General features: G+C 48.2%; 4 protein-coding genes across 8 annotated transcripts in view; 1 reads left to right on the top strand and 3 right to left on the bottom strand.

The window, feature by feature from the left end:
* The window catches only part of NUP88 (nucleoporin 88), a 30,387-nt gene extending 26,951 nt beyond the window's left edge, over positions 1-3,436 (bottom strand). The window contains exons 1-2 of the mRNA XM_004266999.4: positions 3,268-3,436; positions 2,565-2,983 (exon numbers count right to left, since the gene is read on the bottom strand). Coding sequence (XP_004267047.2) covers positions 2,565-2,983; positions 3,268-3,436 — 588 coding nt within the window. The remainder of the gene's footprint in view (positions 1-2,564; positions 2,984-3,267) is intronic.
* ZNF594 (zinc finger protein 594) overlaps positions 1-16,039 on the bottom strand; it is a 258,800-nt gene that overhangs the window by 222,036 nt on the left and 20,725 nt on the right. The gene's annotated exons all lie outside the window — the stretch shown is intronic.
* RPAIN (RPA interacting protein) lies at positions 3,662-10,591 on the top strand. Of its 5 annotated transcripts, none has more exons than XM_004267002.3 (7): positions 3,662-3,794; positions 5,375-5,545; positions 6,569-6,629; positions 8,628-8,739; positions 8,889-8,952; positions 9,988-10,128; positions 10,444-10,591. In XM_004267002.3, exons 1-7 carry the CDS (start codon positions 3,714-3,716, stop codon positions 10,471-10,473), a joined length of 660 nt encoding a protein of 219 aa, XP_004267050.1. In that variant the 5' UTR covers positions 3,662-3,713; the 3' UTR covers positions 10,474-10,591. The 5 variants fall into 5 exon arrangements, 4 of the variants coding, with proteins under 4 accessions (XP_004267050.1, XP_033279019.1, XP_049558034.1 ...); XM_033423128.2 differs by having other exon boundaries at positions 9,988-10,152; XR_004481905.2 differs by lacking the exon at positions 8,889-8,952.
* On the bottom strand, positions 10,654-15,640 carry C1QBP (complement C1q binding protein). Its single transcript, XM_004267001.4, has 6 exons — positions 15,304-15,640; positions 14,537-14,687; positions 12,756-12,849; positions 11,540-11,635; positions 11,172-11,294; positions 10,654-11,033 (listed from the first exon to the last, which is right to left on the bottom strand). The coding sequence occupies exons 1-6, from the start codon at positions 15,518-15,520 to the stop codon at positions 10,884-10,886; spliced, it is 831 nt and encodes a 276-aa protein (XP_004267049.1). The 5' UTR covers positions 15,521-15,640; the 3' UTR covers positions 10,654-10,883.

Below are 16,039 nucleotides of genomic sequence, written 5' to 3'. Positions count from 1 at the left end.
GTCAAATCTCCACCATTCCCCACCTGTACTTTATACTCCAATCAGATTAACTTGTATTTCTGGGAAATCATCATACTTTGTTATGTCTCTGTGTCTCTGTACAACTATTCTTCCTGCAATGCCCTCATTTTTCTTTTTTAGCTGGCTAAAACATTCTTGGAGACTCAGTTCTTATGCACTTTCCTCCCAAGAAGATATCCCTGACCTTCTGGCCAGGAACTAACGCATCTTTTCTGTACTCCTAGAGCACACCCTAGATAATTCTATAATAGTACTTATCACCCTGCATTCTAATTATCCTTTTACCTGCTCATCCCACACAACTATGAATTACTTGAGCTCTGTGTCTTTCCTCTCTGTATCTTTGGCATAGTTTATGGCATGTTGCTAACTAACTCTCAATATATGTTTTAATGACCAGACAAATGAAGAACTCATAAGTACTAGTAAATGATAATTACTGTTATAAATAGTACAATAAGATAGAGAATGGCTTCAAGAGCTTCTGCAACTAAAATACTGCTTTACCGAAGCAGATTTGACATTGAACAGTGATATTTTCAGGGGATTCTGTTAAGCTGTTTGTCTCATATGCCCTCAAAAAAAAAAAAAAGTACTTCTATTTCTTCTCTCATGAGCATCTCAAATTCCCATTTTCTTTTCTTTCTATTTCCAGTAATAAACCATGAGATTACCAATGTATTGCTTATCCTTATGTATAGAGAATCACCCTAAATCAAAATCTTTTTAGACAAGACTGTTGAATATAATGTGATTTCAATTGTTCCTGATGTAAATCTGAAGTTTCTTTGTTTTTGTTCTCAGCTGCCCTTTGCTGATTCTAATCAAACTGTTTTTTTCTCGTCAGTGGTTCTTCCCTTCTTTTCCCATCTTCTTCCTATTTGATTCTAATGATCTACCTCAAATCAGACCACCTTTCTCCTGTTATGCATACAATCTAATCTAATTACCTAGGTCACCTGTGATAATCACATAATTTACGTGGGCTTTTTTTGTTTGGTTTGTTTTTTTGTTTGATTTGGTTTGGTTTTTAAGGTTACTATTCATGTTTTCATTTCACTGAAAGTTGCAATTCATGCTAAACTGCTTCCTTGTCTATCTCTGAGTTTTTGACATTTGGAGGACTGAAGGTCATTCAGACAGTTATCAATATGTACTGAGGGTTTATATGTTCCAAGCACACTGAAGTACTGGGGATACAAAACTAAGTAAGGCGGACACAGCCCCTGCCTTGGTGCTTGCACTCCAGAAAAGAAGTCAGACAATAAATTAACAAGTATAAATAATTTAATCATGACTGTGCTAAATTCTGCATAGCAATATAGGGTGCTATTGTTAATACTGTGTGCCGAGCATCTAACACTTACTCTTAGAAGCTAAAATTTTACAGTCAGTAGTTTGTGGGCCTGTGACCTGTTTTCAAAACTGCAGAAACAATGCCAGCACCTTATTCAAATCATTTCTCATCAGCAAGAATCAAACAACGGCACACGACATATGTATGCCATATGTTAGAATGGGGGCCAAGTTTTCTTATTTTGTAATCTTTAAAAGACGCGAATCGGCTTATTACAAATAAACGCTTCCATAAAGCAATGTTTAATCACAAGAAGTCCGTAGTACTTTCTGTTTGTTTTTTTTTTTTTTTTTTTTTTTTTTTTTTTTTTGCGGTACGCGGGCCTCTCACCGCTGTGGCCTCTCCCGTCGCGGAGCACAGGCTCCGGACGCGCAGGCTCAGCGGCCATGGCTCACAGGCGCAGCCGCTCCGCGGCATGTGGGATCCTCCCGGACCGGGGCACGAACCCGCGTCCCCTGCATTGGCAGGCGGACTCTCAACCACTGCGCCACCCGGGAAGCCCCGTAGTACTTTCTGATCACACCTACTTTCACATGCTGTTGGCTTCTCAAGAAGCCAGCAAAAATCCCTTTCAGCTCTGGAGATGGCCCAATTTTTTGAAAGAGCTAGCAGGGGATTCCTCCTCCATGTCAGGCACGAAGCTCGTTGCTTTCAAATCAACGACCCGACGTAATGCTCTCAACAACCCCAAGAGAAAGTTAGGACTGTCCCTATTATTTTATGAGCGTGACGTCATGACATCGGATTCTCGGAACCAACCTCCTAAAAAGAGCGAGTGCACCCACACTCTTAAGCCTCTTACCCCTGCTTTGTTTTTCTTCAGAGCACCTGCGCCACAGATGTTTTACTGTTACTCCACGGTCTCTCCCTTCCTCCCAGACCCCGCGAATTTAAGCATCTGGAGCGCAGGCGTTCCTGTAACAGTATCCGGCGCAGTGTCAGAGTCAACGAACATTATGTGGAAGGAGTGAAATATGCGTAGGGAGGGTTCAAAAGGTTCTGCGGCCACGCTACAGCGAATGAAAATGACTTTTCCAGTCGCAGCTGGACGCCCCCCAAAAGGACGTCTGCTCACCCTCGCACAGCACCCCTCCCAGCAGACGAAAACCAGCCAGGATGGGAAGGGGACGTAAAGGCTCCTTCAGATCCCAGCTGAGGGTCATTTTCCAGATCAGCCTGGCCGTACCTGGTACTGGGAGAGGGAGGACTCCTCACCGGCGCCGCTGGGGTCCCGAAGGCGCACGACTAAGAAGGAGCTGCCTTCTCCGTCCCATAAGAAGAGCTCTCCGCCGAGGCCCAAGACCAGGTTTCTCGTCAGCAAGTGCGGCGGCAGGGGCGGCGGCGAAGGCAAAGAAGCCGGCTTCTCGGCTGCGGCTGGGCTCTGGTTTTTCCGTCCTTCCCGGAGCCGCAAGAACACGGCATGGTCAGGGAGCCAGGCCTGCCACAGCTCACCGTCTCCCGCGGCTCCTTCGGCGGCCGCCATCTTGGCCCAACAGCTCTCGTCAGCCCAGTTGCTCAGCCCGCCGCTGAGGGCAGCCAATTCGCTTCCAGCCGTCCACTGCTTCGGCCAGTCATCGAGCAGGGAGCCCGGAAGCCCGAGCAGGGCTAGGGGAGGGGCGGGGCGAAGGGGAGGGGCGGGGCGAAGGTGAGGCCAGCCCATCAGGTAGCGTCATTGCCAAAGCAAAGCCAATCACCAGTCAAGCCTATTCTGAAGCCAAAGGGGGCGGGACGAGAAGTTCAACATGCCAGTGCCTGCTTAGAGAAAGCTTTGGGGTTGCGGGAAGTCTAGTAGCTGGGGGTAAAGCGCCTGAGACCTGTGTATCAAATTGCTTATTGGACACCTCCACCTGGATAAACCTAAACATCTAAAACCTTCCCTCAAGACTTACCTCCCTCAATCCAGGTTGGGCAGACCTCACAAATGTCACTTCTTTTTGTTTGTTTGTTTTTTGCGGTGCGCGGGCCTCTCACTGTTGTGGCCTCTCCTGTTGTGGAGCACAGGCTCCGGACGCGCAGGCTCAGCGGCCATGGCTCACGCGCCCAGCCGCTCCGCGGCATGTGGGATCCTCCCAGACCGGGGCACGAACCCGTGTCCCCTGCATCGGCAGGCGGACTCTCAACCACTGCGCCACCAGGGAAGCCTATAAATGTCACTTCTTTAGTCACCCATTCTGGGATTGCCCAAGCCTGTCCCCGAGTGGGGCCGGCCGGAAGGACAACGCTTCCCAGAATTCCCTACGATCTGGTGCGACCAGCACCCAGGAACTACAACTCCCAGGATTCTGCACGCGCCCCGGGGGCGGGGCCTTCTGGCGCCGACTCCCGCGAAAAGGAGATGGCAGAGGGCTCAGGGTCTCGGCATCGCTCGCTGTATAAACTGGTGGGCTCGCCGCCTTGGAAAGAGGCTTTCAGGCAGGTGAGTGTGGGGTTTGGAAAGCCTTGGCCGGGCTGTCGTCACTCCCCTAGTCCGTCCCGGCAACCGCTCTCCTCCGTGCTTTTCTCTCAGCCCCGCCGGGTGAAGCAGGTGTCCGTGGAAGTGGACCTGGAACCCGAGCCTCTCGCCTGTAGGTCCGGGCCTCGGCCACCGCCCGGCCACTTCCTGGAGTTTCTGTTCCTCTGGGTGTGGCATTGCCCGGGCCGGGCCGGGCCCAGGAAGCCTTCCTTTTGGACTCGGGTTTGCTTTCCGTGTGACGTGTGATCGCGACCGCACCGCTACATCTCTACGGTGGCACCACCATCACCCGCTGATGTCGGGTTGGTGGACACCAGAGAGGCACCTTGTACACTCACCGCAAGCGAGAGAGACGTTATGTCTATTCCACAGAGGAATAGAATAATTAGACATTATTTCTAATCCCGGAAATTATTTCTCTTCCTATTCCAAACTATTTCTTCTGAGCCTCCGTCACTAAGTCTTAGCAGGGTTGTAGCCTACGGTCAGTTCTGACCTATCCTGAGCTCAGTCTGGTTCCTGTAAGTACTATAGCCTGTCTTTCCAGTAATCTCTGAAGTAGTGGATATATCCCAGGAAAATAATCTGATGCTAGAAATGACTGTCGACAGCACGATTTCTCAATCCTGGTTCTTGACATTTTGAAGACGATAGTTCTTTGTCGTGGGGTGCTGTTCTAGGATTGTAGAATGTTTAGCAGCCTCCCTGGCCTCTACTTACTAGATGTCAATAATCCTACAGCTAGAGCTGTGACAACCAAAAATGTCTCCAGTCATTGCCACATGTCCCCTAGGGGACAAGATTGCCTGAAGTTGAGAAACATCGTACAGGATGGCGGCTACCAGCATCATATCGAGAGTAGCAAGAATTAGGAAGTGGGACTTCCTGGTGGCGCAGTGGTTAAGAATCCGCCTGCCACTGCAGGGGACATGGGTTCAAGCCCTGGTCCTGGAAGATCCCACATGCCGCAGAGCAGCTAAGCCCGTGGACCACAACTACTGAGCACACGTGCCACAACTCCTGAAGCCCATGTGCCTAGAGCCCATGTTCTGCAACAAGAGAAGCCACCACAATGGGAAGCCCATGCACCGCAACGAAGAGTAGCCCCCGCTCACCACAACTAGAGAAAGCCAGTGTGCAGCAATGAAGACCCAATGCAGCCAAAAATAAATAAATTAAATAAATAAATTTATTTAAAAACAAAACACAAAAAAAAGAATTAGGAAGCAACCTAAGTGTCCTGTTAGCACAGTGGATGCTGCGCTATTATCACCCAACCATTAAGCAAGCTAGCATTAAAGATAGACTATGAAATATGTCAATCTGGAAATACGTGACCCAAGCATTGTAATTTCACCCATCTACACGTGGATAAGGGCTGGAGAGGAAGGTGCCAAAATGACAATAGTTGGGATTAGAGTTGAAATTTTGTGTCTATAAAATTCCTTTAATGTTTTAACAACTAATCTAAAGGTGTTTTTTGTTTGTTTGTTTTTGACGGAATTGCCTTTTCTGCCCCCTCACCTCTTTCTCCTTCTTCCAAGGGATGCCTGGAGAGAATGAGAAACAGCCGGGACAGGCTCCTAAACAAATATCGCCAGGCTGGAGGCAATATGTCAGGAGGAGCTCAGAACACCTTTCTAGTGCAGGAGGTGATGGAAGAAGAGTGGAATGCTTTGCAGTCGGCGGAGAGCCGGCCAGAGGCCTTGGCTCAGGTCAGGCTGGGATATGTGTTTTTAGCACCAAGGATGCCAGTGTCCTCTCTCTGCCTATTTCCCCAAGTCCTCTAAACCCATCCACCCTCCAGCCCCCAATCAGGATTCTAACGGCCTTTCACCCAGGTTCTTCTACCTTTAACGTTAGACTCTTCTAGATTAATTAATGGTTCATAAATACCAGGTTGTCGACCTGCTGCATCATTGCATCATAATCACTTCTGAAACTGAAAAGAAAGAAATTTCACTCATTGGCTGCCCCCCTGGAGCTTTTGATTCAGTAGGCCTGAGCCAGGAATCTCCCTTTTTAAAAAGGTCTCCAGGAACTTTCTTGTTCTAATCTCAGGCAGGGTTAGGAACTGGGTGTGGATAGGAGACCATTTACCATGTATCAGGAAGCGCACTGGATTGGAAGTCAGTAGTTCTGGAATTCTGATCCTGGTTTTGCTGTTGACTCTTAACTCTGCCTCTTTGAGCTTCGGTTTTCCCATTTGTAAGATGAAGAAGATAATGTTGTCGGTATTGTGAGGACAGTATAAGAAACATGTGGGAAACTGCTCTGAGAACATCAAGGCTCTCTGTAATAAAGGGGCGTTATTTGGTGCCTTCTACGTGTCCTACATTGCGCCAAATGTCTGAGTTACATAATCACAATGAGTGCGCACAATAACCCTCTCAGGTGGGTTTTATTCCCACTTTACAGAGGCCTGAAATGAGGTTGACAGAGGTTAGGAAGTTTCTAATGGTCACAGAGCTTTAGCAGAGCCATATACTTAGCTGCTACCCTATACTGTCTCCCCCAGATGTGGTACCATTATTTTGTCACTGGCTGGTTTCATCATCTGTTGATGCCCTTCTCAGCATGGCCACATTACCGCATTGTCGGCACATTCTACAGAAGGACTGGGTTGATTTCCTCAGTTAAATCTGTGTTCTTCAAGCCAGCCTCCAAGTGTGAATCATTGTGGGTCTTGCCAGCTGATCATAACTTCAAACCTCTGCTGACCCTACTTTCTCTTGCAGTTGGAGGAGCCGCTGGACCTGGCCGTGCTGGAGGAAATCCAACAGGAGCTGATTGATCAAGGTGAAGTCTAAGAATAGTTCTTCCTGCCTATATCTCTAGCTGCTCTAATGCTGATGCTTTTTTCTGAACAGAATGTTTTTAACTCATTATTTCCATCTTCAGTCGAGTGTCTAGAAGTCTCTGTTTTTCCTCTAAGGTCTTGGCTGTCTGTCTTCCCAATAATAATAGTCATTGTTTCCAGGCCTTGTGTTCAGACCTCTCCTTCCATGCTATGGTTCTCTCCTTATGATGCCCCTACCAGGTAGCGTGAGACAGAAGAGAGTGGTGTCTAACACAGGTTGCACAGCTGGTGGTGGAGTTGGGAAGTAAAGTCAGTGTTGTGAATCCAGTTCCCGTGTCTATTCTATGCGACAGTACCTCTCTGTTAATTGATTAGTAGTAATCCTGTCACCTTACAGGATAGTGCATGATCAGATCTCTCGCGCTACCTAATTTAAGTACCTTCTCTTGTATCTTTTCTTTACTGACTCCCCAGGGTCTTGTGAGCGTCCCCTTCCTGCGGAATCATAGCACCACAGAGTGCATAAGTTAGCACCTTATATAATTAAGTCATTTATCTCACATAGCCCTATCTTGATTAGGCTTAGTTTTTAATCATCTGTTAGAGATAACAGACTTGACTCTGTAAAACTACAAAACTGTTTGTAGGCTTAAATAATATGTGTAGACTTCGAGCAGTGCCTGGCATATAGGAAGTTTTCAATACACAATAGCTATTATCTTGAGGACGCAAGAGCATGAACTCTTGGCCTAGACTGCTAAGATTCACTTCTCAGCTTTACCACTTTAACTTGTGTGGCGCCGGGCAAAGCACTTAATCTCCCTGTGCCTGTTTCTTCATCTTTAAAATAAGGAAGTAGTAGTGAAGAAGTTAATATATATAAAGAACTTAAAACAGCATTTGACACATAGTGCTATGCAAACGTTAGTTATTATGATTGGTGTGTTGACTCCAGTTAGACTGTATATTCCTTGATTTTAATTCTTTTTTCTTTTTGATTGATTTTCTCTTTACCCTCGCCTGCAAAACCTATCTTAGTGGTGAAACACAGGACTCACTAAATATTTCTCTTGGGGTATATTTAATTTAAAAACCTGCACTGATAAGAATTTGCTGTGTTCTGCCATACTCAGTCCTAAGGAACCCTCTAGAATAGAGGTTGGCAAACTTTCTGTGAGGGGCCAGATAGTAAACATTCAGGCTATTGCAGCTACTTGGTTCTGCTGTTGTAGTGTGAAAACAGCTATAGCCCACACATAAACCAAATGAGCGTGGCTGTTCCATTACAACTTTACTTAAAAAATGGAAGGTGGGGGACTTCCCTGGCGGTCCAGTGGTTAAGACGCCACGCTTCCACTGCAGGGGCACGGGTTCAATCCCTGGTCGGGAAACTAAGATCCTGCATGCTCTGTGACATGGCCAAAATTGTTTTAAAAATTAAAAACGTTAGGTGGGCTGGAATGGCCTGTGGGCTGTGGTTTGCTGACCCCTGCTCCGAAGCCTAGATGGTGAGCTCATCAAGAGCAGGGACCAGCCTTCTTCATCTTTGTACCCCAGGCCTACTAAGTACTAGGGCTTGTTGCATGTTTGCTACACACGTTCTGAACAACACAGAGCCTGAGTCTGTGGACACTGGCGAACATCTCACCTTAGACTCAGCCAGGTGGGCCTGGCGTCCGAAGCCGTCAGCGTCCGCGTTCTCCAGCCGCCCCTGGGACCCTGCCACTCTTCATCTCTGCCACTGTGGCCTCTGGAGATGGGTGTGAAAGTTGTCTCTTTGTCTCTTAGCCTCATCACTTCACAAGGAGAGGACAGACAGGAGGGGAAAGATCCAACAAGATGAAGCCTGAGCAGTAAATATCTAGTGATTGGTAGTGTGATTTTGCCCGCATTTTTCTCTTGTGTGGATGGTGCCTTTGAAAGTGAAGCTTAGCACTCAGGACAGGGCGACCCAGGTGACGTGCGGTGAAACACGCCAGCTGTCCTTTGCCTTGCAGAACAGTCCATCATCAGTGAGTACGAGAAGAGCTTGCAGTTTGATGAAAAGTGTTTCAGCGTCATGCTGGCTGAGTGGGAAGCAAACTCCCTCATCTGTCCTGTGTGTACAAAGTAAGAGTTTTCACAACCTTTTCAGCATTATTTGTTCCCACCCCACACTCCAAGGTGAGTGGAATTTCCCCCCAAATCTATTATCTGGGAAGGTTGGGGGATCCAGGTCTGCTGGCCGTAATGCTCTGGGATCCCAATTCTGCTTCCAGGTACAATCTGAGAATAGCAAGCGGTGTGGTCATGTGTCAGTGTGGCCTGTACATCCCATCTCATGTGAGTGTTCCTCACACAGATCGTGTCACCTCTGCACACACCTCTTCCCAACTTCATGTTCAGTTCACACTGATAGCTTGCAGTCATCCATGGTGAGAATACAGACAGCATATCTGTGAGGTACTTATTAATGTACCGCTGCTTAAGAGCTTTATAGAAAGTCCAGTTTAGAACTGGAAACACTTGTATCTGATTTACATAAAAATTTTCCATATATGAAGACACAGCTGTATTCAGAATATTAAGTGTCAGTGGTCTTAAAATATAGGAGCCCTCTTATCTGACATGATGTGGCTAAAAGTCTGCCAGTTCGTTGAAGTGGTAAGTTACACAAATGAAACATTTTATAGGAAGTTTTAAACTTACACTTATTTGCCAGTCCTTGAGCGAGGCTCTGCTGATTGGAGAGCTGAGGGTTTTTTTTTGTTTTTTATAAACTGCTCTTAAAGCGCATAGTCTAGCATTTCCTGTTTTGTTTCTGTAAGTGCATCAAGAAGCTGAGTGCACTTCAGGATTTTTCCTCCCCATCTTTTACCTAATTCAACAACTTTTTTTTTTAGGGACTCATCTTTTTGACTGTTCCTTCAATATTCCACTTATCACAAAAACATAACTTTGTTTCATTCTCTTATTTCATTGGTTTACATAGTAGATAATTAAGTCAGTCAGTTACAATAGCAAGTTCAGTTAGCACAGAGGTAGGACCAAGCAGCACTGGCTCTTGGTAAGGATACACTTGGCTGGTAGAGGCAGAAACACAGGGAGGCTGGGAAGCCTCCCAGCCCTGGACGTTCCTGGTGCGGTGAGCATCAGTGTTCAGGGCAGGAGTGGAGAGCGCTGGTCCATCTGGAGAGGCGGTCAGATGGACGTTATTTAAGAGATCCTCTCAGCATGATCGTGAGCGTTTCTAAAGGTCCGAGGAATCAGGCCATCACAGCAAGCCAGTTACAGGATGGTGTGAGGAATCGGGATTTTCAGCCTGTTGACTATGAGACGACTGAGGTTAGCTTGTAGTTTAACTTTTCTGTTTTTCAGTCTCCAGAGGTGACAGAGCAAAAGTTTCGCGCCTGTTTAGAAGACAGCGTCAATGAGCACAGTGCATGTTGTCCCCACACGCCGGCATTTTCCATCACTGAAGGAACAGAGGAAAAGCCCAGTCTTCTCATGAGCTGTCTGGTATGCCTCCCACAGGACCCAGTGGTAAAAGCGGGTCGGTGGTTGGTTTTATTCCCACCCTGGTAGAAATAGCTTACAAAGAGGTAAATGTTTAAAAATGCAGTTTATTCTCTGAGGAACTTTACTTGCATAGAAAAGTGAAGTCACTTCAGTTAAAAAGGCCAGTCATTCCCCGAAAGGGGAGGGACAGAGGCAGCCCAGCTCGTGGAAGGAACAGCATAAATGTCATCACTGGTTGCAACTTTTAACCACATATTGAGATTGCTTTTGTAACTGGAATATAATTTAAGCTAACTTTTTTCTATTTAAATTCAGGCTTGTGATACTTGGGCTGTGATCCTCTAGAGCCAACCCTGATGCACACGATCTACTGCGTTGGAAACAAGTTCTGTCTTGAGAAGGGGCCTTGTAAATACAAATCTTTCATTTATAACTTATTTTGTATTAAAACGTTTCAAAGTTTTCTCTGCTTTGTGTTTCGTAATGCAGGTTGAAAGGGAAGGAGTAGAAATAGAAAAGACCAACCACCTTGGAGATTTTATTGTCCATCATTTTGTTATACAAAAATCTAGAAATAACAGGTTTGTAGAGAATAAATGGTAAATCAGTGGCAACAGAAATAAGTTAATATTGAATTACTTTCCATGATATCGGGATGAAAACCATTTCAAAGCACGTGGGTCTGGCTTCAGAGGAGGTGCTGCTCACTGGCCAAAGCCTGCCGTAAAATTAAGGTGTTTGGCAGCTCGTCTTCTCTATTGGCTTTTGACAAAACCTTTGAGGTCTTCGAGAAAAGTAATGTACTCCTGGTGCTCCAAGGCTGTGCTGAGCTCTACCAACTCATCAGCGAAAGTGTTGTCCACCCCTCGGTCCGCAAGGAAATCCATTAGGTGGTCGTATAAGCCCTAAAAGGAGAAACATTGGTTAAAAAAAAAAAAAGAAGGCGGCACCCGAGACACTTATTAAGATGCTTCTTTGTGTGGCTTTGGACTAGACCCTCCCCTGCAAGGCCCAAGGGCACCATCACCTTATCGAGCACTCACCCAGTCCAGGGAATCTGTGCTGAGCGTGTAATTCGTGTCCTTCCAGTCAGAATCGCCAGTGGACTGAAAGCTCACTTCCTTGATGGAGAAAATGTCACTCTGGTCCTCCTCTTCTTGTCCAATCTGACAAGAGACAATATTTCGGGAAAACTGAAAGGTTTCCCAGGACAAGCCAGACTCGTGCAAAGAAAAGGGACTATTTATAGCTTGAAACTCAGATTTTAACCTTGCTCCCTCACCACCCCCACCCCAGTCTTCCCAGTTTTGCTGGTCTAAGCTAGAAAATGTTAGTATCAGCTAAATGGGACCAGGAAGGTCCCCTGAGGCCCTCCTCGTCCCCAGGGCTGCCAGCACTCCACTCTACATACCTCATCTTCTGGAAAGTGACAGTCCAGTACAAGGGCCTTGTTGCTACCATCCTTTACAACTTCAACCACAAAATTGGGAGTGGACGTCAATTCAGGCTGGGGAAACAAGAACGAGTCAGTAAATGTCTCTGTTGGCAGGGGTCTGGACCGAAGGTCTCAGTTCAGGGGGTCTGATGGCCACTGCTACGCTATGGTGTTCCCAAATAAGGAGCCTAGGATCTTTTAACACAGAGTATTAAAGCCATGTACCAGCTTGTTCAGACAGACTGGGCTGAACCCACCCTGTGGATCCTTTCTAGAGTTGTAGACTATGTTTTGGGTGGCAGAGTATCATATATTTAGTACAGCATTTCACTTCTATTAGCCACGCTACTTGTTTAAAGAACATACAAGGTTACATATTAGAACCTAATACGTACTAGGTTCTAACCTAATTCTACAAGGTTAGAATCAGGAACTCTGAACTCCAGCCCCAGCGAGAGTGGCCTTTTTCTACATCCATACACTACAAAGCTGGCCTAAAGCGCCAAAATCCCTTCCCAGCTGCTTCGGGATCTGCCTCTATTACAGCCCAGGACCGGAGGCTGGTGCCTCTGGCTAAAGCACAGCAACCCCCCCTTTGAGGGTGAGCCAGCCAGTGTGTGTGTTGGGGGCGGGGCAGTCCTAGTGCTGGGCCAGCGCTCCAGGGAGCCGAGCTGGGTCGTGAGACAATACCATGCCAACCCAGCCAGAAAGCCTGGGGACCCTGTGGCCCTCACACTGGCTGGTTTCTAGGCTGGGCACACTGCTTCCTAAAATGTCTGAAGACTGAGCACCATCCAGGTCCAAGCGAGAAGGGCAGCACCTTAAGGCGAAGTCTCTGACGCCCCTGCCTGGGACGTGTGAGAGCACTCCTCACTTGGAAACACTCCAAATGATAATTTACCTCCTGATCATGGGAAGGGTTAAGACAGTTTCAACTCCTCTCTATTAAGTGAACACAGGGCAAATTATAAAGCCTAAGCCTAAAGGTAACAATTTACTTCGCCCTGGGAAAGAAAAGGGGCCACACAGTCTGGTGCTCTACAAGAAAAGGCCCAAGGATGGCTGTCCTTTGCCTTCTCTCCTAGTGCTAAGAGAATTTAAACGAAACAAAAACCAATGCTCCTTCTGCAAGCCCCCAGAACAGCCCGTGGGAAGGCGGCGGCACAGGCTGGTCACAGTGTTACAGACTTGCCTCCTGTTCTTCAACCTTCTGCCCTTCAGAGGGCCCCTCCTCCCCATCGTATGCGGGTGGGATGCTGTTGTTAATGTTGAAAGTGACGGTGACCCTAGAAAGGCAAGAGAAAACACAACAGAGGATGTCCTCTTAACTGAGGAGTAGATACTGAGGCTTGCTACAGTTAAAAATGCTGCTGAAACAATGCACCTCTGATCTGCAGAACTTCCAAAATGCGGGTGCCTGCATCCCACCCACAGATAGATTCAGCAGGTCTGAAGTGGGCCTACTATGTGTTGGCTGCTGGAAGTCAATTAGGCACTTGTTCCTCAGCCAAATACAGTCATGTGGGGGCTCCTGTCACCAGGCCGGCATCCAGGGCTCACTGCCAACCTGTGTCCACTGGCCACCTCCTGGCCACAGCCAACTGACACTGCCACCCTCGTCTTTCCAGGGCACCTTCCAGTGCTGAGCAGCTGAGAAGCTGGGGGCAGGGGGCAGAAGCCTCCTTTAAAAGCTTTTCTCCATTAGAAGAAAATCTGCCCGAGAGGAAGGGAAGAAGGAGCACTGGAGGGCTGTGGCATCAGCTGAGGATGGAGAGCAGCCCCGGCCCCATGGAGGGGGGCCTCACAAAGAGCAACACTTGCTGGGGAGCTCCCTGGTGGTCCAGTGGTTAGGACTCAGCGCTTTCCCTGCCGTGGCCTGGGTTCAATCCCTGGATGGGGAACTAGGATCCTGCAAGACACGGCACCGCCAAAAAAATAAAAGAACATGCTGCAGGACAGGCTCATTCCTCAGAGCAGTTGTGGGAAGTTTTATAATCACAAAGCAGGCCACAAACACCAACTAATGACGATCTTCAGTTGCAAGAACCTTCACCTGACGTATCACGTTCCAAAATTTGAATCTAAAGTTGAGAGATCTGGAACGAGCACTGCTGGGTTGCAGACAACAGTGCACTGTAGCCACTCCCCTCTGGAGCTGTGCTAACTGGCTGCCTTGCCAGTTTGAGGTTTGAGGTTCAGCCACAAAATCTGTCTAATCTGCAACAGTGCAGACCAAGCTGACGCCTGGGCACAGAAATGCAGTTATGTTCATTAGCACATTACTTATAATGGCCCCAAACTGCCTATGACTTACCCCAGGAAAGTGGTTTAGGTCACGTTACAGAATACATGATTGACCTATGAAGGGAAAAACACTACACCACCAAAACAAAACAAAACAAAAAACCCAGAACCCTACTTCACAGCATATACAAAAATTCACTCAAAGTAGATCACAAACAGCTTACGCAGGTCAAAGCCTTCCCATCTTTCTCACGGTGACCCTTACTACACGGCAACCCCACCCTTATCTTGCTTTCTCAACTATAAACAGAGTAGGAGCTTTGTGTTTCTCAGCCAGAGCCTGTAGTATAGTAAGTCAGCATTGCAAATCTGAGATTCTGTCGGTGCTGTCAGAATTTCTGATTTGCGTGCATAGATTTAGGCAAGGCATAGCCTCCCTCACCAGCAAGGGTTTAGTGACTGACGCCTCTACTGGTCCAGTAGGCTCCCAGCGACTTGGCTTCGGTGCTACTTGCTTACCATCTCCATATTAACTACCACAGCACGTAAGTGTGCAGTGAATGAACGACCTGGAGCTTACGAAATTATCCAAATGAATCCTACAATCTCTCGGAAACCACATGTCTGTTAAGTACCTACCTTAACTAAAGGCTGTTGTGGATAAGTCAGGGCAGGTCCTGCAGGGTCATGGATTTGGTTCCCTGGAGTCCATAGGCCCCTGGTACTTACCTTTCTCCAGCAACTTTCTGCACTAATTTGGCTTCTGTCCCATTCACTTCCAGCGCCCAACCTCCAGACATCTTGGGAAGAGACTTATACTTCTGTATCTTCTTTTCCTCCTTAATCTCATCATTGAGGAATTCAACAAAAGCTTTGTCCCCTACAATGGAAATAAGTTACAGAAAGAGCCAATCAGTCTAAAACGGAAAATGACCCAGGTTACTACAACCAGAGACCTGTATTTGGGCTGTTTCTAATACTTCTGCTATTAACGGTGGCTCTGGGAACTTAACCCAACTCATATCCATTAAGCCTCAGTTTCCTCATCTGTAAAAATGCCGTAAGCTATCAGTGGGAAGCTGAGCTCGCATTCTGGTAAAGTGATTCCCAACAATGAACTCCTTACCACGTTTCAAAATAAAGTAAGAAAAATTCGCCATTACCCTCTTTCACTTGCCAACAGACAACACCACACTACTCCCAACCGCGACCCTGGGCTTTCGCAAAGTTCCATTTTCGAGAGACTGAGAATAGAGTCGGCCTCCAGGGCTTCTTTACAGCATCTCTCGCCGCAGAGTAAAACAGAGGTGGGGGAAGACGGGAAACGCGATCACGCGTGGGTTTAACCCGCTGGTCACCGATCAGTGGGAGAATGTTCTGGACTTCAGGGGCGGTTCCGGGCTGTCCACGCGTGGTCTACACCTCCTCGTCCCGGATTCCCCACCCCACCCAGGCCCTGGCCCCTCACGCCCTCGGCCCACGTGCACGAGTCTTACCTTCGGTGTGCAGTCCGCCGCAGCCGCAGCCGCAGGGCCCCCAAGGCCGCAGGAGACCGGGCAACTGCACCGACCCCGCGCGCACGCTCAGCAGCCCAAAGGGCCGGGCGCACGGCCTAGACGCGGGCTGCAGCAGCGGCAGGGAGGGCGCGGCGGCGCGGATGCCAGCGACAGCGGTGCCCAGGACGCGGGGCACGCAGCGCAGCAGCGGCAGCATTTCTGCAGCGGAGGCAGAGGCGGCGGCGGACACGTGCGGCTACGAAAGACGACTCTCGGCAAGAGCGACGACTCTTCGCCACTGCGCCCTCTAGATCTAGGGCCGCCGCCGGAAGTCCCGCCCCCTCCCCGGGAAGTGCTTCCGCGCCGCCGCTTTGCAGACCGAAGGCACAGCGGGCGGGAATGCGCCCTCTGCTGGTGGCCTCCGGTGTGGCCTCCCGGGGAGGCCTGGAATCCGATTCCTGAACTTCTTTAGCTGAGTCGGCTTGAGTCTGGCGTCCCAGGCTTGCTGTTTAATTGGCCAAAATCCGTTCTCTCCAGTGGCTGCTTACACTCTCCAAATTTCCATCTCCTGTTCTCAAGCACGGCCAGGCTTTCTATGACTTCGTGGAATGCACTCTTGCCACCACCAACTCCCAAAGACCAGCCTCCGGGATCACCTCCCATAAGAGGCCTTCCTGGAACTTCCTCCTCTCTTCCCTGAAAAACAGACTCATGCCTGTGCGACCCGGTCCCTGTG

This window comes from Orcinus orca, chromosome 19 (assembly GCF_937001465.1).
Source record: "Orcinus orca chromosome 19, mOrcOrc1.1, whole genome shotgun sequence".
NCBI lineage: Eukaryota > Metazoa > Chordata > Mammalia > Artiodactyla > Delphinidae > Orcinus > Orcinus orca.
The sequence above is the reverse complement of the archived record's forward strand: the minus strand, read 5'-3'. Positions and strand labels throughout refer to the sequence as shown.

Coding starts and splice junctions, on each gene's coding strand:
- C1QBP (XM_004267001.4), bottom strand. CDS start 15,520: ATGCTGCCGCTGCTGCGCTGCGTGCCCCGCGTCCTGGGCACCGCTGTC. Junction 12,850..14,536: donor CAGAAAGTTGCTGGAGAAAG/GTAAGTACCAGG, acceptor TTGCCTTTCTAG/GGTCACCGTCACTTTCAACA. Junction 11,636..12,755: donor AGAAGGTTGAAGAACAGGAG/GCAAGTCTGTAA, acceptor TTGTTTCCCCAG/CCTGAATTGACGTCCACTCC.
- RPAIN (XM_049702077.1), top strand. CDS start 3,714: ATGGCAGAGGGCTCAGGGTCTCGGCATCGCTCGCTGTATAAACTGGTG. Junction 3,795..5,374: donor GGAAAGAGGCTTTCAGGCAG/GTGAGTGTGGGG, acceptor CCTTCTTCCAAG/GGATGCCTGGAGAGAATGAG. Junction 6,630..8,627: donor ACAGGAGCTGATTGATCAAG/GTGAAGTCTAAG, acceptor TTTGCCTTGCAG/AACAGTCCATCATCAGTGAG.